The sequence below is a fragment of the Marmota monax genome, unplaced genomic scaffold (assembly GCF_021218885.2).
Source record: "Marmota monax isolate L192 unplaced genomic scaffold, Marmota_monax_Labrador192_F-V1.1 WCK01_AAM20220418_F8-fsc00014, whole genome shotgun sequence".
Taxonomy (NCBI): domain Eukaryota; kingdom Metazoa; phylum Chordata; class Mammalia; order Rodentia; family Sciuridae; genus Marmota; species Marmota monax.
In genome coordinates, this window is record NW_026695222.1 from 26,088,274 (window position 1) to 26,113,682 (window position 25,409).

The window sequence follows — 25,409 nt, forward strand, 5'->3', positions numbered from 1 at the left end:
GCAGAGCCGCCCCCAACCCTGAGGCGCACCATTTGAAGTGCACAGTTCGGTGCCATTTTGATTCTCAACTCGTCCCCAGCACTCCTGTCTCCTCACACTTCCGTTTCCCCCTGGACCTCCCACGTGCTTGAATGAGACAGTTCTGGAACTGCATGAGATCAAAAGAGCCAGAAAGACCTAGAGCTATGCATGCCCCAGTCGTCTTGCTCCCTTGGCTCCCAGCTCCCCACCTCTCCACTGCCCTGTCTCTGTCCCGCTGGCCTCCATATCTGTGCCACCCAGGGTTCCCTTTCCCCTTCCTCTCCCTGACCCCTCACCTCTGCACACCTACGCCTCCCTCTGCGACGCCTGTCTGCGCGTCCTCTAGGGGTCCTCCCTCCCCACCCCCAACTTCTCACGGACTTCCCTGTCCCTCCTCGATGCCGGCAAAGCGGGGCTCTCCTGCTCGCCCCTGGGTGCTTTCCCGCACATTCCTACACCCTGTCCAGCTCCGCTCGGGAAGCCTCGTCCAGGGCTCTCCTCCCGCCACTCCTGCCCTGTCCAGCTGCACTACCCTGTTTCTGTTTCACGAACTCTTAAGGTCCGCCCTCCTCCACTCGGCCCCCTTCCTCACCCCCGTGGCTCTTGGCGCCCCCTTCAGGGCCCCCTCCAAGTCCATCATCCACTCCCCCCAGCACTCTCGGCGCCCCCTTTAGGGCTCTCCTCCGCCTCCCTCTTCTCCATCTCTCACCTCTCTCCAGCTCCTCCCTCCATCCCTACTCTCCATCCCACCCGGTCCTACCTGCCCCTACCCTGGTCGCCCCCCTTCCTCCATCCCCCCAGCTCCCCATGCCCCTGACTCCGCCCCCTCTCATAGCCCCTTTGACGCTGGCGCCTGCGCACTGGGCTCACTCTCAAGGTGGCGGCGGTGGCTGCGGCGGCGGCTGCAGCACGCGGTGAGCACGCGGTGAGCACGCGGTGAGCACGCGGTGAGCACGCGGTGAGCACGGCTGCAGCACGCCCCAGGCCACGCCTCCCGCGGTGAGGGAGGCCAGGGGCGGCATGAGGCAGCCTCTAGCAGCACAGACTGTACCTTAGGGTGGGAAGGGCACGGGCGGAGGGTGCCAGGGAAGCGAGGAGGGGGGCCCCTGGCGCTGGAGACCTGGCCTGTGGGATGGGTCAGGAGTCACCAGGCCGCAGGCTCCCTGCTCCTGAGGGGTTGGGCCAGCGCGGTGCACGTGGAGGCCTGCGGGGTGGAGCGGGCATGTATCCCACCTAGGCCTCACTGGGCAGAACGCACGGCCCCCACCCAGCCCGTGCGGCCCCCCGGCGTTCTAGAACATTGCTGCGGCCAAGGTCCCTCCCATGCAGTCCTCTGGAGCCACGCAGGGTCACTGTGGTTTGACCCTCTTGGGCCAGAGCAGCATCACCCCTGAAGCCCCTAGGCCCAGCCCTTTGTGCCCTTCCAGACCGCTGGCTTCTTTCCCAATCAGGCAGCGGCACCATGGCCGCCACCGAGGTCTCGGGCCCTTCCACGCAGTTTACCAAAATCAAAGAGCCTGATGTGCTGCCGGCCCAAGTCCCAGAGCAGGGTACGCAGGAAGAAACAGTACGCAGATCTGGGAGCCCGCAGGGCGCCAGCGAGCTGCAGGCCAAGGGGAGCTGCAGGCCCCTGCAAGCCAAGCACCTGGAGGGAGAGCTGTCGCTGGTGCCCGCCCTGAGCGAGAAGCACATCCTGACACTGCAGACCGTGCACTTGGCTTCTGAAGACGTGGAGATGCGGGAGCTGGGCTGGCTGAGTGCACAGCCGGCAGAGGAGGTGCAGGTGGTGGTGCAGGCCGACAGCGGGCTGCCGTCGCTGCTGTGGCTCGGCGAAGAGCCCCAACAGAGTGCGCAGCAGTGCCTGGCCATCAGCGTCCAGGAAGAGCTGTTCCCGCTGCAAGGGGTAGAGGTGATGCAGTTCCACCTGCTGGAGGAGAACGTGTCCGCAACGGGCGAAGAGCGCCAGTTAGCGGCCAGCGGGGCCCAAAGCACAGGATTGACCAAGGTACAATTGTTAAACCGACCCTGTGCACAGAAGAAAATAAAACCGTATCGTAAAACTCGGCTTTGTGCAATATTACCAACGGACAAGCTGATTTGCAGTTTAAGATTAAACACAGTAAAAAATAATTCCCAGGAAAATCGTGGGAGACCTTTGTTTCTTTTTTTATTAGGGTTTTTAAAGTTATGCCAACTCAAATACTATAGGTGCATCGTGTTTAAAAAAAAAAAAGTTGTTTCACGGTAAAAACCGTAGCGATAAATTATTGCAGCTGAAGCATTTTGGTTGCACTGCATAATCTTTTATTTTTGCTTTTCTTCGTATATTCTATGGTTTGTCCAAGGCAGAGATTTTAGTTGGACTGTAATCAGTAGTGTTGCCTTTGTTTGAATGCTCCTTTTTTGTTGATCAGCTTGAAAAAGGTGAGGAAGAGGAGCAGCTGGTGGTGGAAAACCGATCAACTGAAAGCACAGAAGAGCAATTCTTTCTTGTGGAAGCAAGGCCAGGAGACGAAGGAAAAGATGAAATTGTTCTGACAATTTCCAATTTAAACGTGGAAGAACAGCAAGATAAACCTGCATCTGGTCAAGCAGATGTCGAAAAAGCCAGCTCTATAAAAAATCAAAGAAAAACAAAGGGTAGGCCTGTCCATCTTGCCTAAGAGACTACAAAATCCGGGCTGCTTTTCTTTGTGGGAAGGCAGTGGTAACTGAAGTTTTTAAGTGGCTGACTTTTAGTTGCTGTCAAAACGTCAGGAAATGGGGAGAATTTTAAACTAATGCTCTGTATTGTGAATCAAATTCAGAAGTGTTTTGCATTTTGCACACAAGTTTTAAAAGCACAGTAAAAATGTTCTGCAAGGTATTGTCCCCATAAATAGGAGACTGAGCTCCGGACGCTGCTGTGTAGTTTGCAGCCCCAGTGGAGTCTGAGAAGGGGGCCAAGTAAGACCAGGACAGGGGAGTGAGCCCTTCCCCGATTGAGGAGGAGCAAGAACGACGGGCCCTGGAGCTGAGCAGACTCCTTCAGGAGACTGTGAGGCCAGGGGGAGGGACTAAGAAGCCACAGCGGTGGGGACCACGGGCCTAAGCAGCAGAAAGTGCTCTGTGCTGCCCGTCTGTCCAGCATGTATACATCGCATGTGGGTGTGGACTGCTCTATGTTGGAGAGGTGCTGGGTGGGCCCCAAGAGGCAGATGGGGCCAGCCCTCAAGAGGGACTTTCAAATTCTATAAAAGCCATATTAAACCATTGTATTTCAGTGGCCCCCCAGGGTGAATTGGACCCTCAAAATAATTTGTTTGGCTTCTTTCTTAAGCAAACAAAAAAAATGCTGCTCATTTATGACAAGACTCCCCCCCCCAGTGCCTCATCGTACCAGCTCAGATTTTCAGGGTCCTACCTGGCATCACTCAGCATTGTTCTCTTCCTGACAACAGGTAGCCCAGTGGGAGGTGATTCAGTTAAGAAGAGGACTGTCTAGGCACACTGCCACCAACGGTGGCTCTCACATGTGGCCGAGGCTGTTCCATGAGGTTTCTTGCCTTGGGCTTGTGCAGGAGGTCAATTCTGCAGCCTGTAGCTTCGTGGCCCTTTCTCAGGCATGTGCTCAGGAGATGGCCTGCTGAAATCCCCAGTTCTAAGTCGTTTCAGGGTTTTACATATTCACAGTTTTGTGCAACCTTCCCTGCTGTCTGGTTTTGTCTCTCCCAAAAGAAACCTCTGTCCACCAGTCACTTCCTGCCCTCGGCCCCTGGCAACCCCCAGGCCACTTTTTGTCCTCCTGGATTGGCCTGGGTGTGGACATTTCATGCAAGTGGGGTCACTCTCTCGTCACACGTGGCCTTCTGGTCTGTACGCTTTCAACTAGCATCCTGTTGTTGAAACTCACCTACATTGGTGAGCTTTTAATGACTAAACAGTGTTCTGTTGCCGAACACATCGCATTGTGTTCTTCCAGTCCTCCTTTGCTGGACATGGGTTGTTTCTACCTTTTCACTAGTACAAATGGTGCTGCTGTGACCGTTCACACCCAAGGTTTGGTTTGAACACCTGTTTTCAATTTGGAGGTGCACACTTAGGAGTGGAGGTGCTGGGTCATGCAGATGCCCTGTGCTTGGCGTCTTGCGGCCCTTCCACACTTCCACAGCAGCTGCAGCCATCTACATCCTCAGCAGGGTGGTGGGGCTCTAGCCTCTCCTCGGCCCCTCTAACACTTACTTCCCATGTGGCTTTTAAGTTACGGCCATCTTGTGGGTGATTGACATTTCTCTAATGACAGATGACGAGTGCTTCTCACACCCTTGTTGCCCGTGGTGTGTCTTTGGGGATGGATTGCTCATTTCTCAGTGGGCTCCTTCCCATGTTAGTTTTCCAGGGCTGCTGTAGCCAAACACCACAAACTAGGTGGCTCAAAGCAACAGAAATGTCATCTTCCACAGTGCTGGGCTAGGAGTCTGAAATCTAGTTTTTGGGAAACCATGCTCCCCAGGAAGACTCTGTGGAACCATACGTTCCAGGCCTCTCAGCCTCTAGGGCTGCCAGCAGCCATGGCTGTCCTTGGCTTGTCGGTGCCACATGCCCGTCTCTGCCCCCGCTGTCCCTGGAGTTGTCCAGGAGCCTCCTGTCTCCTTTCCTCTTCTTGGAAGGACACCAGTCATATCGGATCAGGACCTGCCTTCATCCAATAGGACCTCATCTTAACCTGACTCCATTTGCAAAGATACTATTTGCAAATAAGGACAAGCTCACACGCCCCTATTTGGGGGCAGGGGGCAGTTACAGTTCAACCCACACACCTTCTATTTCAAGCCCCTTGAGTACTTTGTCAAGAGAAGGGCATTGGGTTCTGTGAGACTGCTGAGATGCCCGTGTGCAGTTGTCTCCTTCATCCTGTAACGTGGGTGCTGTACTGAGTGATCTGTACCTTGAACAGCCCTCTGTTCCTGGGCAGGTCCCACCTGGCCTGGCGCCCCGTCCTCGCCATTGCTGACGCGATGTGCTAGTGTTGTATTGGACGTTTAGTTAGAAGGGGGCTTGCTCTGTGGGTTTCTTGGGATGCCTTTGTCTGCTTTCCCATCAGAGTGATGCTGGCCTCTGGGGATAGTTGGGGAGAGAAGTTTGAGGCTGGGTGGGGTCCATGTTCAGATAGTCGCTAGAGTTAATCAGCGCACTGGTCTTGTCCTGGGATGGTCTTGTCCTGGGATGGTCTTGGTGGGAAGCTTGTGACCAAGTCAGTATCTCTGTCTCTCTCTTCTCTCTCTTTCTCCCTCTTTCCTGTGTTTCTTTTTTGGCAGTGCTGGGGATTGAACCCAGGGGTGCTCTACCACTGAACTACATGCCTCCCCGGCCCTTTGTAAAAATGTTTTATTTTGAGAAAGGTTTGGCTGAGTTGCCAGAGCTGGCTTTGAACTTGTAATCCTCCTGCCCCAGGCTCTGGAATCGCTGGGATGGGGGTGTGCCCACTGAGCCTGGCTGGACCCATCTCTTTACTGCTGTATGTCTGTGCAGATTTTCTGTTTCTCCTTGGTCAGTTCTGGTCATTTGTGTGCTCCTCAGAAGTTTCCACTTCGTCTGGGCTATCCCATTTGTCCACAGTGTTCTCATGCTCCTGTGTACTTCTGCAGATTGCTAGTAATGGCCCCACCTTCCTTCTGACTTTAATTTGAGTGTTTCCCCCCCTCCTTGGTTCAGAGTCTAGGTAATGGTTTGTCAGGGTGATTTCAAAAAAACCACCTTTAATTTCAGTTGGTTTTCTCTGTTTTCTGTTTAATGTTTCACCACTCTCTTTATTATTTCTTTCTACTAGCTTTGGGCTTAGATTTATCTTCTTTTTCTTGTTTTTCAAGGTATAAAGTTAGGTTACTGATTTTAAAATTTTCTTTTTTACAGTGTCAGTGTTCGCCACTGAAATTCTCCCTCTGAGCCCTGCTTTAGGTCCATCTTGTGAGCCTTGGTCTCTTCCATTTCCCTTTTGTTTAATGTAGAGTATTTTTTGATCTTCCTGTGATTTCTTCTTTGACCCATTGGCCTTAGGAGCGTGTTGCTGAACTTCCACATATTCATGAATTCCCCTTAGCATGGGTTTCGAATTCTATTCCCTTATGGTCTGAGGGCATACTCTGTTAAGATTTCTGCCTTTTAAAGAGTTCATCCAGCCTTGTATTGTGGCCTGCCGTTTGCTCTGCCCAGAGCCGCCTGGGGTGCTCCTGGGAGACGCAGAGCTGCTGCTCTGCAGTGTTGCGTAGCTGTCGGTCATGCCTGCTTGGCTATGGTGCTGCTGAAGTCTTCCGTTTCCTTGCTGATCTGCATCGTCTGTAGTTTAAAGGGTGGCGTCGAGGTCTCCAGCTATCATGAGCTGTTTCTAGTTTCAGCTAAGTGCATGTGGTTTGTAACTGTCCTGTCTTTATGACGGATGACCCTTTAACCTTATGGGATGTCATTTTTGACTGACACCAGTCAGTATTGTCTGATGTCTGTGTCACCACCCCAGTCCTCCTTTGGTGGTTCTGCCCACACACCTTCCCTTTATTACTGTCAGCCTTGTTGTGCCTTTGAATATAAAACAAGTTTTGTGCAGAAGGCAAGTGGTTGGACCATGTTTTTTGTCCTTTTTTGCAAATATCTGCCTTTTAATTGGATAATTTGATCTACTTACTGATAAGGAAGGAATTTTTTTTTCTGTTTCTTTTTCTTTCTTTCTTTTTTTTTTGGTAGTAGGAATTTAACCCAGGGGTGTTTAACCACAAAGCCACACACTCCCAGCCCTTTTTATGTTTTAAATTGAGACAGAGTCTTGCTAAGTTACCTCAGGCCTCGCTAAATTGCTGAGGCTGGCTTTGAACTTGTGATCCTCCTGCCTCAGCCTCCCAAGTCACTAGGATTACAGGTGTGTGCCATTGTACCCAGCTCAATTTTTTTGAACTGTCATATTTTTCCCCTCTGTTCTTCTATGGCTACTTTCCTTCATGTTGAGTAACTATTTTCTACTGTGTCTTTATTTAAATATGTTTTTTGATTCATTTTCATTGGTTTTGCATTTAACATATCAATTATAGCAATCTAATTCAAGTTATTGCCACATTCCTTTCAACAGTACATTTTTAGAAACATCATTTTTCAGTAATTTTACTTTCCACTCCTCCGTACCGTTATTTTCCCAGAACAACGTTATATATTGTGTGCCCATTAACACAGATACATGACACTGTTTTATGCTGTTCTCTTTTAGACCAACAGGGAGAAAGAGGAGTCACACGTAAGAGGATGGCATTTCTAGTGAGCCTGTGTTGTTGTGGATTCGAGGTATACCCAGTGTCCTTCTGTTCAGCCTGTGGAGTCTCCAGAGCAGTGTTTATAGGACAGTCTGCCCGTTGCAGACTTGCTCAGCTTCTGTCTAGCTGGGAGGGTCTGAATGTCTCCTTCAGTGCTGAAGGATGCTCTTGCCCACTGTGGAATTGCCGGTTTCCCTTTCAGCTCCTGACCACTCGTTCCACTGCCTTCCAGCCTCCATGATTCCAGTGGTGGTCAGCCGCTCATCTTGTCCAGCCTCCGTGTGGTGAGGAGTCTCATCTCAGGTTCTGCTTTCCAGACTGCCTCTGTCTTTCAGTTTGACTCCAGCGTCTTGATGCGGATCTCTCTGAGTTTACCCTGGGTGTGGTTCAGCAGGCTCCTCAGTGTGTAGAGTTTCTCATCACATTTGGGAAGTTTTCTGCAGTTATTTTTGCAAATAAACTTTTTCCCCTTGCTTCCTGGATGTCTTAGTACAATTGAGGATGTCCCACAGGTCTCTCAGGCTCTGCTTACTTTCTTCATTCCTTTTTATTTCTATTTCCAAACAGTAATCTCACTTGCCCTCTCTTCAGATTCACTGATTCATTCTCCTTTCTGCTTGGAATTGCCATTGGGACCCTTTAGTGTATTTTTCATTTCAGTTTTTGTATTTTTACATTCTAGGATTTCTATTTTTTTTTTTTGAAGTTTAATCTTTTTATTGATATTCTCAATTTGGCGAGATACCATTTCCATGGTTTCTTTCAGCTTTTTACACACCGTTTATTTAGGTCTTTGAACATACTTAAAATCATTGATTCAAAGTCTTTGGTACGTCAGGTGTCTGAACTTCCTCCAGTGCGGTTTCTTTCCAGCTTTTTATCTTATGAATCATCGTATTTCCCTATTTCTGGACATACCTTGTCTTGCTTTGCTGAGAACCACGCATGCTTTCTTAAGGGGGCAACTCTGTAAATCACATTCTTTCCCTCCCCAGGGCTGTTGGTTGCTTCTCCTTGTATTTCCTGGGCTGGTAATTTTTCTGAACTTTGTAAAACGTCTATTCTTTGCTTTGTGTGCCTGCTGCAACCCTCTGCTAATGATTGGGCAAGGATTTCCTTCAACACCTGAAACCAAAAAATAAAATGAAATCTGTTTGAGTCTTGCTGAAGAACATGTGTGTGCTGGGCCTGGCCATCCCAGTGTTCACCCAGGTGATTGACAGCTCTGCCTCAGCCTTCACTTCCCGCTTCCAAGGACATCAAGGTCAGCCAGGGCTGAGTGCTGAGAGCCTTGTCCAGTCAGGTATAAACCCTGGGCACATGTGTGGCCACCTTTTTTTAAAACAAAATATTTATTTTTTTAGTTGTAGTTGGACGCAAAACCTTTACTTAATTTATTTATTTGTTTTTATGTGGTGCTGAGGAAGGAGCCCAGGGCCTCACACATGTGAGGCAAGTGCTCTACCACTGAGCCACAACCTCAGGCCCGTGCATGGCCTTCTTTATTCCCAGGGACATGTTGGAGCTCTTCAAATCCTGTGTCCCCAAAACACCTCATCCCTCAGCCTGTTCCCCAGAGCTGCTTTTCCCTGCTGCCTGTTGCTCAGGAATGTTTTTAAAAAATGTCCTCCTCCCACACCACCCCAGGTAGCCTCTTTTGCACTGGGTGATTCCAGATTAGGGAGGTAAAGATAAGTCTTTGGGAAGCCACTGGCCAGCTCAAATAAAATAATTGTAATTTTTGTGAATGAGGCTGGCGTTGCTCTCTCTCTGGTACTGGTATCATGCATTTGGACTGAAATGCCATCAGCGGTTTGTAACTGCAAATGTGAGTCCAGGGGCACTTTTTGCGTCCCTAGCTGCTCCCGCTGGCTCCTAAACTGCTGCCTGCTCTGATGTGTTTCAATAGCCCTGGGGCTGCTAAAGGAAGACTCCGGTGACCATGTGCTTTCTCTTCTCCCCACAGCAGCCAAGCGGACCTTCCGGACCTTCCGCTGCAGCGTCTGCGTGTTCACCTCCTCTAGAGTCTCGAGTTTCAATCGTCACATGAAAACCCACACCAGCGAGAAGCCTCACATGTGCCACCTTTGCTTGAAGGCGTTCCGCACCGTCACTCTGCTGCGGAACCACGTCAACACCCACACAGGTGCAGTGGCCCCGGGGGCTGTCCCTGGGGCAGGCCGAGGCTCATGCAGAAGGAGAAGGGGCTTTTCCTCCCCTACTTCACTCTCTGTGGCTTCAGTGCCCTATGGTCACCTGCAGTCCAGACTGCTAAATGGAACATTCCAGAAATAAACAGTTCATAGGTTTCAAGTAACTTTTATCCCAGTGTGTTCTTATAACTCTATTTTATTATTAGTTATAGTTGGTCTCAGCCGTCGTTAGTTCATCTCTAACTTGTGCATTAAACCTTCCATAGCTGTGACCGAGGTGCAGTGTGCGTAGGGCTCCTACCACCTGCCGTCCTGCAGTGTCCTCCCAGGGTCGTGGGCTACGGTCGCGGGTTGTTTTGTACTTCAGTTCTGCTGGTTCTGGTTGTTCTTGCACTAAAGTTAAAAGCACTGAATGTTACCAAGATTTCTCCCACAGACGTCTGTGATATTTATAGCCTAAAGAGCTCCTCCTTAATTTTTGAAGTATTTTGAGTTTGAGTGTAATTTAGAAGTTATGAAATCCTGGGACATTTTGTGGTTGCATCTTGTTAAGGTGTGAACACTGTGATTTTGTAGGAACCAGGCCCTACAAGTGTGGGGACTGCGACATGGCCTTTGTGACCAGCGGGGAGCTCGTCCGGCACAGGCGCTACAGACACACCCACGAGAAGCCCTTCAGCTGCTCCTTGTGCAAATACGCGAGCGTGGAGGTAGGTCCCCTCCCGCCCACTGCCTTGGCCAGCGCCAACCCCGGGGCCACTGGGAGGACCCAGCCCAGGAGAGGTTTTCCTGAAGACGGGGCTTGCTTCAGATTCATGCAGGGAGTACTACGCACCTTGTTTTCTAAACAGAACACAGAGAATTGGATTTCCTTCCCTCTTTGATTACTCATCAGTGAAAATAATACTTGAAGTTATACAAATCACAAATGAAATTACTGTGGTCAAGAAATAATTCTCGGATTTGCTGGAAAGGTCTACCTAATATGTCATTCTCGGTGCTACAAAATTGAAATGTATTTGCTCTAACATAAAACACAGATCCAATCTAAATTTTTTTTTTTGGCAGTTCTGAGGGATTAAGCCCAGGGCCTTGCACATGCGAGGCCCGTGCTTGCTCCCCCACTGGACTAAGACCCACTCCATCTGAATTTTTGCTAAAGTTTTTGAGCTGACCTCAGTGTCCCTGCCTCAGATGCAAAGCAACGTGCTGGAAGATGTAATCACAGCCTTTTCCACTCTTAATTACAGAGGGAGTGCCCTTTCCAAACCTGTTATTTTCAAGGTCATTCAAGGAGGCAGTTTTATAGAGACCTATAGCAGGTTTAGCAGACGCAACCGCATTTACTTTTCAAAGTCAGTTAAATTTCGGGACCTGCTCTGTTCAGGAGCATGCTGGGTCCTGGCTGGGCCTGGTCAGTTGGAACTGAGCTAAAGGGGACAGCTAGTGTGGAGATCCAATCATGGGGCAAGAGCGTTTCACAAGGGAGAGAACTGATTCCAGGCATTTCTGCCTGCTCTTGCTCTCTCTAAAGACTCGCTGTCATGTGAGTTAAAGGTTGTGAAATGGGACGCACACACAGAACGAGGTTTCAAAGCCCAGAGGTGCCGGAGGACCCTGAGCTGGGGATGGAGTCTTGTTGCCCGGTGGGTTCTGGGCATGAGCTTCCAGCTCCAGAGCCTCCATGCTGCCTGGCCACCGGGATGCTGCTGCTCTCTGCTCCTCGGAGCCCTTTCCAGATGGTGCCTGCTGGTCTGCGTTAGGGTGGGGAGGCTCCATCCCTGTGCACACTGGCCGGCCGGGTGTGAGGGATGCACTGTTTTGGAAGGCCTTTGAGGTCCCCTGGCCCTTCCTACCTTGAAAAGTCATTTAGAGACATTGCGCTCAGCCTTCCTCCACCAGTCAGTCCACTTGTCTGACTCAAACCTTCATGCTGTGATTTTTTAAATTCTTTTTGCTTTGCTTTCTAAAACGCTCAGAGATATCCACTCTTCTCCTGGATAATTAAGCTAAGTCGTTCAGTTTGGTTAGTTTTCCATCCTACACTTCCCCTGTTCTTGAAGGTTCTCCTGGCCTGTGCATACCTTTCACTTGGAAGCAGATGAGTGTAGCCCTAGGTTATGATAAGCAGGATGCTGTGGGCCTTGTGGGTGACCACCTCTGTCTCCTGCAGAACACACAAGGAACACAGCATAAGAACAGTTCTAGAAGGAGGTAAAGCAGGCGACCAGAAATGACCAAATGGGGGGTTTCGTGTTCGCTATTTAACTAATTCATCAAATTCCGATTTATTTTCTTAAAAAGAAATCAGTAACACACATCCCTACACTTGTGCTACTGTGAGCATCAGTGGCCTTGGAAATAAACCCACGTGGCACTGATTGGTGAGGTTCCCAGTGTTCCTTTGTAGAGTGAGGTTGAAAAGCAAAGTGCCTCCAACTGTCTGTCCCCAAAAGTCTCACACCTCGAATGGAAAGTGCCCACAACCAAATGCCAAAGGCAACGGCTGTTTGATACTTTTGGGGACATGGGCTCTGGTGCTAAGGCCTGGTTCCCTGAGGTCTCGCTGGCTGAGTTCCCGTTTCTCAGCAGCCTTCCCTTTGCTCCAGGCCAGCAAGCTGAAGCGCCACATCCGCTCGCACACGGGGGAGCGCCCCTTCCAGTGCCGCCTGTGCAGCTACGCCAGCAAGGACTCCTACAAGCTGAAGCGCCACATGCGCACACACTCGGGTGAGGCCCGCCCCGTGGCCATGTCCAACTTCTTTAGAACGTGGATTTCTGTGGCCACGGGGCTTTTGATCTGTGTTGAGTGTTGAAGGGGAGGCACAGAAGCGCCCGCTGTGTCCACTGTGGCAAGTCCCCCTAGAATTTGTTCCTGTGGGTTGTTCAGGTGCCTCAAAGTCCACCCCTTAACCCATCCTTCAGCTTTAAGGCCAAACATATAACAGGTGTGCCGGCCCCGCGGTGGACACGCTGTTGAGTTTTCTGAACAACGTGTGTGTTCTTTTATGACCCTGAGGATGATAGCCGTGCGCCCACCTGAGCTGGCCAGTAGCCTCCGGGTCTGGACCACATGGACACAGCTAGGCCCAGTGGACGCTGTCTGGCTTGATTTAGGGGCTCACACCTGTGAGAAAGGGATTGGTGGGGAAGCTGCAGGCAACAGGCGTCCTTTAGAGGGGTGAGCGGCACTCCAGGGGGTGGTTCCGTTCCTGTCGTAGGTGAGAAGCCCTATGAGTGCCACGTCTGTCACGCCCGGTTCACCCAGAGCGGGACCATGAAGATCCACGTGCTGCAGAAGCACAGCGAGAACGTGCCCAAGTACCAGTGTCCCCACTGTGCCACCATCATCGCGCGGAAGAGCGACCTGCGTGAGTGTCTGACCCTCCCTCCCAGCATGGCGCTGGCGGCCCCCTCTGAGCACAGCTGGCAAAGGCAGAACCTGTCTGGAGCCTGCCCCGCGGCTTGTCCAGGGACCAGTTTTTTTCCAGAGGTCTTGCGGCGCCATCTGGTGGCAGGTTCCTTAAGTGCAGCCTCGGCAGGTTTCCAAGCTAGGCCTGTCCACACGAGGTGGGCCCCAAACCAGGGTCTCAAGTGATACTTTAGTCCACGTTGACCTGCTCTTAGGGAGGAAGACACTGTGGCTCAGAGACCTAGAGCGGCCTGCCCTAGAGTCCCCTGATCCTGGTGCTAGGGCCGGTAGGCTGTCACTCTAGCTCTGTGGGTGTTCTCTCCCCAAGTTGGGGGCCAGCCGGGCATCAAGGGCACAGAAGGCTCCCTTCAGGGGAATCACTTCACTAGGGCGACTCTGACACAAAGGCCACACTCCTCTGCTGAGCTTCGGGGACACCACAAGACAGGACAGACACTGGGAGAGCGCACACCAGGGACCTGGGTTTTGCGTGCCTGCGGGGAGGGCCACCAGCATTCAGCCTGGGGACTGGGTGGGAGAGGAGACCGAGAGCCTGTCTCCTGGCTCCTTGGCCTCCCTTCCCGTGGCCTTTTTTCTCTTTCCCAAATTCATGACGTGATGACACTCAAAATGCATTGGCAAAGATAAAAATTCCGCAGTTTGCTCTGAGGAATTCTAGAGGCGAGATAAAATGTTTTGAAATAGTTCCCCCAAAATAGTAGAAGTGTTTGACAGATCTTGTGTTTTGCATCTGGAACATTCTGTCGATCCCGACTCACCCCAAATACAGCCCAGTGGGACTTGGTAGGAACCCAGGATCACGAGCCCGTTGCTGAGAGAGGCTAAAAGGCTTTCTGACACAGAAAGTGTGGCAGAGGAGCACAGTTATGCCACACGCCTGTGGGTGGCACGTCCCACGTGGCCCAGGAGGCTCCATCCACCGTGAGACACCACTTTGGAGACGTCCGGGTCGGACCTCGCAGGGTGCCCTCTGCCACAGCGGTCTGCTCTGGTTCAGCCTTTCCCACGGTGGCACAAACGCCACCCTGAGACTTAGGCGAGCAGAGATGGCTCTGGAGCGTGGCCAGACAGTGTGTGTGCCCCAGGTCACTCTGGATGTGAGGAAGACAGGGCCTGACTCTCCGCAGGATTGTTGGGTCCCAGTGCAGAGGGGCTGTCTTCATGAGGTGCGAGCCTGAGTTATCCTGAGGCCGCCCCCCACCATGGGACAGTTCTCAGGAGCTTGGTTAAAGGGACACTCTGGCTCCCGCAGGACCAGCCTCATGAGACCCTAACCCACCCTGGAGGGGGTTAGATGAAGGTCCCATAGCTGCTCCTTGACAGCAGCAGCTCTCAGCTGGGAACAGGGCACCCGGGGATGCGGGGCACTATCTGGAGGCATTTGGGCTGTCACAGTGGAGGCAGGGAGGCTGCTGGTGTCTGGAAGGTGGAGGCAGGAGGCTGATGAACACCCTCCAGTGCACAAGACAGTCCACCCGCCCCACCAGTGAAGTCAGAGGTCAGCACCTGACAGGAGGTGACAGTCTGGGGCAGCTGTGTCTGTGACTCTTTCAGGTGTGCACTTGCGCAACCTGCACACCTACAAGGCCACAGAGATGAGGTGCCGCTACTGCTCCGCCGGGTTCCACGAGCGCTATGCCCTCATTCAGCACCAGAAGACCCACAGGAACGAGAAGAGGTTCAAGTGCCAGCACTGCAGCTACGCCTGCAAACAGGTACCGCACTGGTGCCCCTGGGTGGCAGGGAGGTGGCGCCGCGGGGCCCGGGAGGAGGGCGGAGCCGGCTTCTCTCGCTGGGAAACTGCTGAAGGAGCCTGGCACATCCAGAGTGGCCAGAAGCCAGTGTCAAGCAGAAGCCCATGGCCCCTGGGACCTGTCAGGGGCCCACCCCAGCCAAGCCACTGTCATAAGAATGCCAACACGTCCCTTTGAGTTGTGTGGCATTTGCACTAGGTGCCAGGGCCGTGGTGGTGCCTGGCCCAGAGCAGTGACCCCACGGGCCTGTGGGTCACTGTGATAGCCTCAGGGCACCAACAGCAAACACGGGGCCCTCTCACTTAGGCACGTCCTCAGGATGTGGCAGAAGTCATGAACAAGCGGAGCTTGAGCCCAAATTCAGTGCTCCGTGTCACGGGCCAAGGGGGGAGTTGCACAGCACCCCTCCCACAGAGCACGTGTGGGAAGAGCCCGCGGGGGTGGCAGGAGCCGCCAGCTGCCCTGACCACCTCCCCTGACCTTGGCTCCCACCTGGAAGAGCAGGTGCTGGATGAACTCTGCATGCAGTTGGAGGCACTTACCTGTCCCTGAAGGGGAGCATGTGACCAGTGGTGGAATTTCACCTCTAGAAAGACAAGCCGTGTCTGGAGGGTCTGCTTACCACTGTGAGCTGCGCAGCCTGCTGGTCCTCGGAGGCTCTGTCTGTAGGATCAGGGTGAACTGAGAAAGTGCACTTGATTTTGTTCTTTTAATCTTGCAATGAAATGTGTCAACTTTACAGAATCGCCAAAGCCCAGTACACTGATACTTTCCAAATAACTAGTCCAAGGTGTTACAGAATCACGCATGGACAGAAGGTCCAGAGCACAGTGTAGACGAAAGGGTTTTCAGGACAACGGGACAGAAAGTTGACAGGCACACAGGTTCCACTGCAACTGAACTTGAAGAAACACCATTTGGGGGGGGGGGGGTACCGGGGATTGAACTCAGGGGCACTCAACCACTGAGCCACATCCCCAGCCTATTTTGTATTTTATTTAGAGACAGGGTCTCGCTGAGTTGCTTAGCACCTCGCCATTGCTGAGGCTGGCTTTGAACTCAGGATCCTCCTGCATTAACCTCCCCAGCCACTGGGATCACAGGCGTGTGCCACTGTGCCCAGCTAGGAAACACCCTTTATTGATTTGGGGCATAATATCAAAGAGCAATATCCACACTTATTTGAAAAAAAAACCTATTAAAATTCTGCTTCCTTTTCTAACTACATATCTATGATTTCCTCAGTTACTTCCACACACATCAGGGTAGAATCAGGGATAGGATTCCACCTAAATTCTTTGGAAGATTGTCAGATTCAGCAAATAAAAACACCAGACAGTTAAATTTGAATTTCAGATAAACCATGAATAGTTTTGCATTTCTGATTGTCCCAAGTATTGCAGTGAGCAACCTAGACTGTTAGACAGACATTAGTACTATTTTTGTTTTGCTTTGAGAAATATATATTTCTACAGAAATATGTTAACAAGTAGTTGGTTTGTTATTTTTTAGTGAATTGATTTTATTTTTACTTTTCAAAATCGCCTCTGCCTCAGCCTCCGGAGCTGCCGTGGTCACAGGCGTGTGCCACTGTGATACCAACGGGATGTGCTTGGCGTGACTCGTGCCTGTCTCCCAAGTCCCTCCTGTGGTTTTATTTTTGAAACAGCTAGTTCTTTCTTCACTAAGGACAGTTATTCCCACCGTCATGCTTTAAGACCAGCGTGAAGACCTGCGGTCGAGCTCTGCAGGGTCTAGCAGGGGCACTGTTGGGCAGTAGGTGGACAGGGGTTCAGACACACGGTACTTCCCATGCCGCAGGTCCACTGCCTGTGAACCTGGGTCTGCAGGGCTGTCTGCGGGTCACTACAGGGGACTCTGTGGATCCCAGGGCATGTGGGGCCATCGTCTCACCACTCACCCCCAGGGTGGACGCGGAGCCCACACAGAGCTGACTAGAGCACCAACCCCGTGGCGGGGCGGGACGGTGGCACTGTGCCCACAGCGTGCCAGCAGTCTTGCTGGTTTGGTGGCCCTTCTGCTGGGAGTGGGGAAGCAGGGCTGGTGGTGGGTGGAGGCCTTTCACCAGCTGAGCCCTGCTCCTCCTTGCCCTAGGAGCGCCACATGACCGTCCATGTCCGCACCCACACGGGGGAGAAGCCCTTCGAGTGCCTTTCCTGTGACAAGCGCTTCCGGCAGAAGCAGCTTCTCAACGTCCACTTCCGGAAGTACCACGACTCGGATTTCATCCCCACGGTGCACAAGTGCCCCAAGTGCGGCAAGGGCTTCTCCCGCTGGGTAAGCTCGCAGCGCCGTGAGCCCGGGAGGACGCAGGCTCAGGCTAGTGTCCACCAGCAGCCAGGCGTGGACACCGCAGCCTCTGTCACCTTGGGAGGTCAGATCTCACCAACAGGCGGTCCCCTTCCCCCAAAGCAGGCAGTCCCTCGCACCACGCCTAGCTGGTGGTTTGGGGGAGTTCTCAGACTCCCGAAAGGGCCTCAGCTTTTGAGGGTTGTTTTTAAATTACCCCGGAGAACTAGATTGAGGCCACCTCACAGAGGGATGTGGCTCTGGGCATTTCTCAGGTGCCGTGGAGCACGCCGGGTGCCCTGCTGGGAGACAAGACTCGCGCTTCCTGTCGTTCCCTCGGGTGCTGTGTTCCTCTGTTTCTTCATAACCAGTCACCCCAGAACTTGTGGCTTAAGACGGCGAACGTTCGTCATCTTGGGTTCTGTGGGTCAGTCGCCGGGGACAGGCTCCTCTGCTGGGTCTGGCTCGGGGTCGCCTGAGGACCCACTTCCACCACAGCTCCCCCTGCTGCCGGCCTCAGCTGCATAGGGCCACTGCGTCCTCCCTGCCCAGGGCACGTGGGGGAACAGGAGGGAGGCCAGCACGTGTCACCGCCTCGTCTCGGGTGACACGAGTCCCTTCCTCAGAAGTGAGTCACTGAGTGCAGCAGCCCATGAGGGGTGCACAGTCCTCTGTGAGAACAGGACTGTGGGCGAGTGGGCAGGGTTTTAAAACCAGCACAGGTGGCCAGCGAGGTCCCTGGAGGACATGTGCTCCAGCCCAGGTTTGGTGGGCTCTCGGTTATCTGTATTTGACGGTTTTATAGGGAAACTCTGTCTTTTCTGTGAAAATAGCCGTGTAGCTGTGTTTTTCTGAGCAGTGCAGTGGATAGTTCTGGAACCTCAACCCTGTTTGTGTAGGATTTCAAATGAAAGTAGTGGTGGTGGTACAGGTGGCATCGCCCACACCGAGTGCCCGAGAGCAGCATTCTCCAGAGCAGAATGGCCCTGGGTGCCCCAGGTGTGAGCAGGACGGCAGGAAAGGGGCATCAGCCACATGGTCCCAGGGAACATGGCGTCAGACAGTGTCTGTCTTCCATGCAGGAGGCTCATCGGGGCTTGTATCTAGAATATCTGAAGAGCCCCTCCAACTCGAGGAGACAGATACCTCGCTAAAAACAGGCAGAACCCAAATTTAAAGTATCTGAACAGACTTTTTTGCAGAGGAGCCATGCAGATCACCTGTAGATACGTGGAAAGCATCAGGGAAAGTCCGAGCACAGTGAGAAGCCACCAGGACCACCCAGGGGAGGCCCTCAGCCAGGCGGCAGGGATGCAGTGGGTGAAGGTGGGGGACAGGACTCTCTTGTGTGGCCGGTGGGTTGCAGCATGGGGGAGCCACCCTGGACAGAGGCAGGTCCCTGCCAGTGACACACGGAGTTACCACGTGATGCAGTGCCCAAGAGAACCGCCAGCCCCAGAGGGCCCGAGTTCGTAGCCCCAAGTGGAGTCCCCTCGAGTGTCCAGCAGCCAAAGCTGCTGTGCTGGAAGAGGTCGCCTGTCCTCAACTAGGGGCAGAGCAGAGGGTGGGCACCAGCTATGGTGTGAGGAGTCCTGACAGAAGCGAGGTCAGAGCCGCTGGGGCACGGTCCTCCGGGTGAATTGTCTGCGGTGGCAAATCCACAGACGCAGAAAGTAGACCCATGGCCGCTGAGCGCTGAGGGGCCGCGTGGGTGCGGGGCTTCCTGGGGGTGGTGAGAGGCCCTGAAGTCGCCTGCGGTGGCCTCTGTGAGTGAACTACAGCGTCTGCGTTCTAAGTGGACAAGTCACGCGGCCTGTGGATTTTATCTCGGCAAAGCTGTTAAACGTAAGAGAAAGCGTGTTGGAAACCGGAATCCAAAGTGATTTTTAACAATTAAATCATTCACAGACTTCTGTTCACGGACACAGTCACAGTGATGGTGTCGGGGGCCAGAATGTCCCAGACCCGTCCTCCCCAGTGAGGACCCTGGACCTGTGGATGCTGGTGGCTCCTGGCTGGGTTCAGTGCTCTCTCAGGCACAGGTCTGAGCCTGACCCCCACCCCTCGGGCCAAGCTGAGAGCGTCCCCCCAGCTGCTGCTCAGAGCTGGCTGAGCCGTGGGTGCAGAGCCGCCGCCCGGCCCCGCATCTCAGGAGGTCGCTTGCGGGTCCAGGGGCCTTGCTGGGAAAGCACCTTTGCTTTTGTCTCATTTTCAAAGAATCTTTGGCCTCCCAAAAGGCGGGCGGAGCGCTCCTGAGCACCTTATCAACCAGGGAACGGCCTGCCACAGCATCACACTGGCCACCACCGCCACTGCCACTGTGGGCAGTGAGTGACAGACACAGCTGCACTCTGACAGAAATAGGTGGGGGGGCAGATGGGACCGCTGGTCAGAGTGTGCCAACCCCACTGGCTGAGCCCAACCGGGAGGAGCCGAAGGGACCTCCCAGGCCTCCTCTTAGTGTGCTCTCCTGCCATAGAGCAGGATGCTTCTGGCCGCAGGTCCACGTCGGGGCGGAGGTGAGGTGGGGCGTTTCATGTGATCAGCAAATTCGAGACAACCAGCTTTCACGTTTGCATGTGAACTTTAGAAATAGTGACAATTTTCTAGCTGATTTTAAGTCATCCTCTGTGTTCATTAACTAAGAATGTGTCGCTCTCGGGCTTGACTGGGCAATACCTGACTTTGTTTCCAATTTTGAGTGTCAGGTACACTTTCATCAGTAGCCACCTGTGTCCTCATGCCCAGTAGGTCCAGGAGAGAAGCTGGCAGGACAGCCTGGCCCCCAGTTCTGTAAAATCGACGGGAATCTGTGGTCATCAGTCCTCACCTTAGAGAGGAGCGGCTTCCAGGAGAGCTGATGCTGCCGTCTCACTGACTCCTGATATAAAAAGAATCTAGGCCAGCGAGCTCGGCCAGGCCGGCTCAGCAGGAAGGGTCACTGTGAGCACGTCGTCTTTCCTGTCCAGGGTCGTGGGGGTGCCTGTTGCCTGCTGACTTGCCGAGGCTCGTCCTCCAGCTGGTGGTGAATGCAGCCGGGGACACGGCCTCACGGTGCCTTCGTCTCTCCCGCAGAGCAACATGCACAGACACGCAGAGAAGTGTGACTCGGGCCAGGAGAGGACGGCCACCTCGGGGAGAGGAAGACGGGTGAGGAAGAGGCGGCCGACAGTCCCCAAGGAAGCAGGAAAGGATGACGGTACCTCCTTTATACAGACTCCTTTTCCGTGGGACGGTGATTTTCCTGTAAACCTCTCGAACTGAGGGTCACTGCAGGGGACATGGCTAGAAACAGCCTGTCCACTCAGATGGAGGGGCTCCTGGCTGCTGCCTCTGGCCACGGTGGGCAGGTTCTGATGGTTGCACAGGGAGGGTGTCCTGGTTCTGCTGGGGGGTGTGGGGGCTAGAAGGGCTGGGTGTGCCAGAGCCCCGACAGCAGCACGGTCACCACTTAGGCCCTTCCAAGCTTGTCTGTGAGGCTGAAAGACAGCCGCACTGACCCTCAGTACCCCGGAGACTCTGGTCACAGCACTGTCACCCGTGCCCGCCAGAGCTGTCCTGGGGCTCCTGTGATAAATGAGCTCAGAGTGGCTGAGGATGGTGCCAGCTGCAGAGGCCAGAGGCCCCACACAGGCATGGGCAGAGCATGTCCCTCAGGGCTGCAGACAACAGTCCCTCCTGCCTCTGCGGCCTCTGGTGGCTGCCAGCATCCCCTGGCCGGTGGCCTCCTCCTCAGGTGGCCTTCTGCCCTCTAGGCCTGTGTCTTCTCCTGTAAAGACACTTGTCTTTAGATGGAAGGTCTGTGGGGAAGCCCAGCATGGCCTCATCTGGGGGTCCTCACCCTCCTCCTGCCCTCTGTCCAGGTGAGGGTAGTCACAGGCTAGACTGGCCCCTGTGCAGGTGGCTGTCACCCTCTGCACGCCTTTCCTGGTTGAACCTTAGAGCTGAGAAGAGGACCCGGAGCCTCCCCCCAAACATTCCCCTCGAAACGTCCTGCATTGTGACTCCAGCCCCCATCCTTGACGGGTGGGTGTCCCCATGGGGGGTGGCGCCACCCTTCCTCCCTTCAGAGTTGCGGGATCACATAGCTGGTGCCCAGGCAATTCAAACTGCTTAAGTATGCCCCACACGCTACTTGGGATATACTTGTACTAAACGTTTATCCACCGTTTGGGGAGACTGCCGCTGAACAGGTGTGCGCAGTCCTTACCCTTCCAGGCTTTGTGCAGGGTGGGTTCTGGGCCTCTCAGAGCAGCCCACGGAGCTCCTACCCTCGTCCGCCTCTTGCCCACCTGCAGAACTCCACAGCCGCCTGCTCCAGGCCTGGAATCCAGGTCCTGCCGGGCGGGGTCCTGGCAGACAGAGGGGCCCCAGTGGAGCACCCTGGCCAGCCTCATAGGCACTCCCCAGAGTGGCTCCTCTGCCCCCTGGAGCACTGTCCCTTCTGGAATTCACACGTCCACCAAGGGCTTGCACAAGTCTCCTTCCTGCTGACCGCAGCCCTGCATGGGTCTGCCCTCCCACATGGGACAGAACTGAGGCAGGAAGGAGTGGGTGCCCAGCCTACCCGGTCCAGGAAGCAAGCTGCAGCTGGGCCCCAGGGTCCCCACGCTGAGGTCCTGCAGCACAGCCTGGCTGTGAATGTCCAGCTGTCCCCAGCCCAGACTCCCTCCCCCTTCCTCGGGGCGGGGGCTCCTGGCCTCTTCTCAGGCAGGTGGGCCGGGTGGCTGCTCCTCAGCATCCTGTGTCTCCCCATTCCCAGAGGACTTCCTGCCATCACCTGCCAGCTCTGGGGGCTTCCCCCTTGGGCCCAGGGCACGGGGCTGCCCACGGTGCTCGCGGGGTCAGAACAGAAGGAAAGGGTGAGCAGCGGCAGACCTGGCCTGGCCTGCAGATGTCTCCATACCAGCGATGGTGTTGAATGTCACATGGCGGAAGGCCCCAGTGTCCTGCAGGAGCACCCTGCCGCTGGACCAGGTGCAGGCGCTCTCCTCGGTGCTCAGAGAGGAACAGCACCCACCAGCAGGCTGCTCACCCCAACACCCACTCATGCACACCTGGGCGTGCCACCCGATCCTCGTGTGACAGCTCCTGCTGGCCCACATGTCTGAGGCCCCTGGCCTGGGACTTGAGCTCCCGAGAGCCCTGACCATCTGTCTCCACCTGACCCAAGACATGGCCTCTCGGTGTCCCTGCTGAGCCACCTGGAGACCTTCCAAATGTGCACACGAGGCCCCATCCCGACCCCATCCCAGCCCCTCCTTGGCCCCCAGGGTTGTGAAGATCAAGCCCTCGTGGCCATCACCCTTTGCTGCCCGGGCAGTGGCCGCCCTCCCCGCTCTGGTCCTGTGACTGCTGCGCTTGGGCAGGTCCTGAGGTCTTCCCCCCGGGCAGGGCCAGCCTTGCTCCCCAGGAGCCCAGGACCGTCCTGCGTTGGTGTGACTCTGTGCTGAGTGTCTGCTCCCACGTGGACCCTGGTCCCCTCCAGGGCAGCGTGTCCAGTGTGTTCCTGTAGCACTGCCTGGGGCCTCCAGCTGGCATCCTTTCTTTCTCCACCTGCTTGGTAGGAGAGTGACCCACAACCTGGCCCCTGCAGGGAGGAGGCTGAAATCCGACTCACAGTCCTCCAGAGCAGAGAGGCCTATCACCCACCCTGAGCTGCAGTTTGGGACCCGTCCTAAAATGCCGTAGAAATACACGGCTTCCCTGCCAATCAGGTCTCTAGCAGCTCCTCCGCAGTTCTCCCTCTGCACGCCTAATGTAGTATGTCCTTTAAAAGTCATCTGTGAAATCCCGAGGCGCAGTGGTGCATGCTTGTGATTCCCACAGCTCAGGAGGCTGAGGCAGGAGGATCACGAGTTCAGAACCAGCCTCAGCAACTTAGCGAGGCCCTGTCTCTGAATTTAAATTTTTTTTAAAGGGCTGGGGATGTGGCCCAGTGGTGAAGTGCCCCTGGGCCAATCCCTGGTACCCAAAAGAAGAAACAGTCATCTGTTAAGCCCTTGAAAACCTTGGGCAAAAATCTGCGTGAACTAGAGTAACCTTCACTGAAATTCTGAATGGCTTGGTTGCCTTTTCAAAGTTGGTGACATTTTTGCTGTGGAGAGGAGTCGGACAGCACAGCAGCGTTGGCAGGTGAGCTGGTGACTCTGGGGAGGGGCCCTCGTTGGTGCGGAGCTGAGCTCAGACCTGCTTCCTGGACACGGACGCCAGGGGGAGCTTTGCCCAGCTGGACAGAGGGACTGTCCCCCTCCTTCCTCCACTCATCTTTGGAACTGGAGTCACGCAGTCCAGGTCAGGAAAGGGGCACCTGGCAGTGCTCATGCCCTGAAGGTCCACGCTCCAGGAGGGGCTTTTCCGTGTTAGGGGACAGCTGTTAAAAGCAACGTGTGGACTTAGACAAGGGACCTGGCTCACGGTAGCAAGAAGCACGACGTCACCTGACTTCAGGTCTTGGTGACCTGGGCTCTCGAGACAGCTCTCGCTGTGGCCCCCAGCACGCTCATGGCACATCTGCCCTCCCCAACCCCGCGATGCCGGGGCAGACACACCTCCCGCAGCCGCAAGCTGCCGCCATACATGCTGTTGGTGGGGATTCGCGGCTCCTGGCCCAGCCGCTGGGGAGTGGCTGGCTGGGGCCTGTGACCTGCAGCCACCACTGTCCCTCTACCCTACAGGGAGCTCTGTGAGCAGGTGGTGGCCTGTTCCTAGCAGGGCTCCGACGGGCTCCTCGGTGTCCTCGGATCCAGGGACATGTGCCCGCCAGCAGCTGGCTCTTTGCTGTGGCCTTGTCCTGCTGTGGGCTCTGCAGTAAGACAGGCAGGCAGGGGGCAGGACTGGTCTCTGAGCCACATCCTGTACAGCAGTGTCTCTGGTCAGCAGCCATTTGTCCCCCGCCCCCTGTGATGCCCACATGTGCCCCTATCTGGAGATGGGCATCTCACGGGGAGGCCACTGCCCACTCCTGCAGTGACCGTTCTGAGCTTGAGGGACTGTGACTCAGGCACAGGGCTGGCACCAGGGTGAGTTAGGAGATGCCTGTGGGTTGGAAGACGTCCCTAACACGCCCACTCCCCTGTCCCCCCAGAGGCTGCTGCAGCAGAGGTCTCCGTTGCCAGCGGGGCCCCGCTCCCCGGCCAGGCGGCTCCTGTCCCCCGTGAAGAAACAGCAGCCGGCGGCAGGGCCCTGGGTGAGGACATGACCTGCGAGATCATCCTCAACATGATGGTCGAGTGACGAGAGTCCCCTCGCCCACCTTCCGTTCTCACAGCCCCCTGGCCCCTCTAGCTCTTCTTTGAGACAAGTTCATGACAATGATGTCCCGTTTCCCCAAAGTTTGAGTGGCTCTAGGAGTGTTGACGGTGAGTGCGGGCAGTTCACAAAACTCACGGTAGTTCATAAAAGATGAAAGTCCCAGCCGGAGGGCAGCAGCTCAGACCTAGGAATTCACTCCTCCTCGAGCTTGGCAGGGTGCCCGTGAATGCATAATGAGTTCTTGATAGCGGTCCTTTCCGCGGTTTGGACCAGCTAGTGCTTCCACCGTCTGAGCTGGAAGACTTCACGTTGAACTGCCCACACCCACCCTTGGTGGCTCTGATAGTATGATTTTAAACAGGAAAGACTTAACTTTATGTCCTTTTTATGCATATGAGTTTTCCATGAAATTTAAAGCTACCCGAATACTTATAATCAATTCTAAGTTCAACAAAAAGATCCTATTATAGAGGAGAAAACGGAGTAGACGATGAAAGACGAGGTTAGAGTAGACGATGAGGAGTGCCCTGTCCCACTGGCTCAGGAGCAGAGCGTGCCCCGAGGTTTGTCTTCTCTTTTAATGATGGAGCCAGGCAGGTCGGAAATTGCTCGTTAGTGCTGTTGCTTGTTGGGATTTCAGACCCGTATGGTTTGCTAAAACAGCCTTGTTTATATGTTTCAAATAATTGGCGGAGTTGAGAAGAAACCCAAAATCCCCAGGATGAAGATGTGCACGTGTGAAGGAACCTGTACTTTCCTGACGCACAGTGGTGGGTGAGCCTGTCTCTTGCCCCATGGGGTCCCCACCCCGGCAGTATGGCAGGGGCCTCCTGAGCACCCCAGCAACCAGGGCTGCTCTGCAGGAGACCGTTTGCGTCTTGGCGTAGCTCGCAGCTGCTCGGCTGTGGACCTTTCCTTACCCCCATATTTCAAAATCATTGATAGTTCCCAAGTTCAGATTCTTAAAATGTTGATCTGTAGTTCGGATTATCCCAGGTTCAGAAGCCCCGCACAGTGGGAACATGTGGAAATAATTTCCTAGCAAGAAAGGCCTGGTATCCCCTCTGTGCCGGCAAATTGATTCAGTTCATACAGTGAATTTAAATTCTGGGTCTGTTGTACTCTGTCATGGTGACTGTATTTCTCTCATGGTTTACTTTGGATTGTTGTTTACAGATGTTTTGCATCTCAATAAAATGAAATGACTTAA

The 25,409-nt window shown here is 54.2% G+C and overlaps 1 protein-coding gene across 1 annotated transcript; it reads left to right on the forward strand.

Moving 5' to 3' along the window:
* The first annotated feature begins 1,483 nt into the window (after positions 1 to 1,483).
* On the forward strand, positions 1,484 to 25,409 carry Ctcfl (CCCTC-binding factor like). Its single transcript, XM_046433999.1, has 10 exons — positions 1,484 to 2,026; positions 2,436 to 2,661; positions 9,262 to 9,441; positions 10,025 to 10,158; positions 12,058 to 12,178; positions 12,670 to 12,819; positions 14,436 to 14,596; positions 16,751 to 16,933; positions 20,021 to 20,144; positions 24,033 to 25,409. Exons 1-10 carry the CDS (start codon positions 1,484 to 1,486, stop codon positions 24,179 to 24,181), a joined length of 1,971 nt encoding a protein of 656 aa, XP_046289955.1. The 3' UTR covers positions 24,182 to 25,409.

Bases quoted from the DNA above. Each gene is read 5' to 3' on its own strand.
- Ctcfl (XM_046433999.1), top strand. From the start codon at position 1,484: ATGGCCGCCACCGAGGTCTCGGGCCCTTCCACGCAGTTTACCAAAATC. The intron at 2,027-2,435 runs GTACAATTGTTA...TTTGTTGATCAG, and splicing joins AAAGCACAGGATTGACCAAG to CTTGAAAAAGGTGAGGAAGA. The intron at 20,145-24,032 runs GTACCTCCTTTA...CTGTCCCCCCAG, and splicing joins GGAAGCAGGAAAGGATGACG to AGGCTGCTGCAGCAGAGGTC.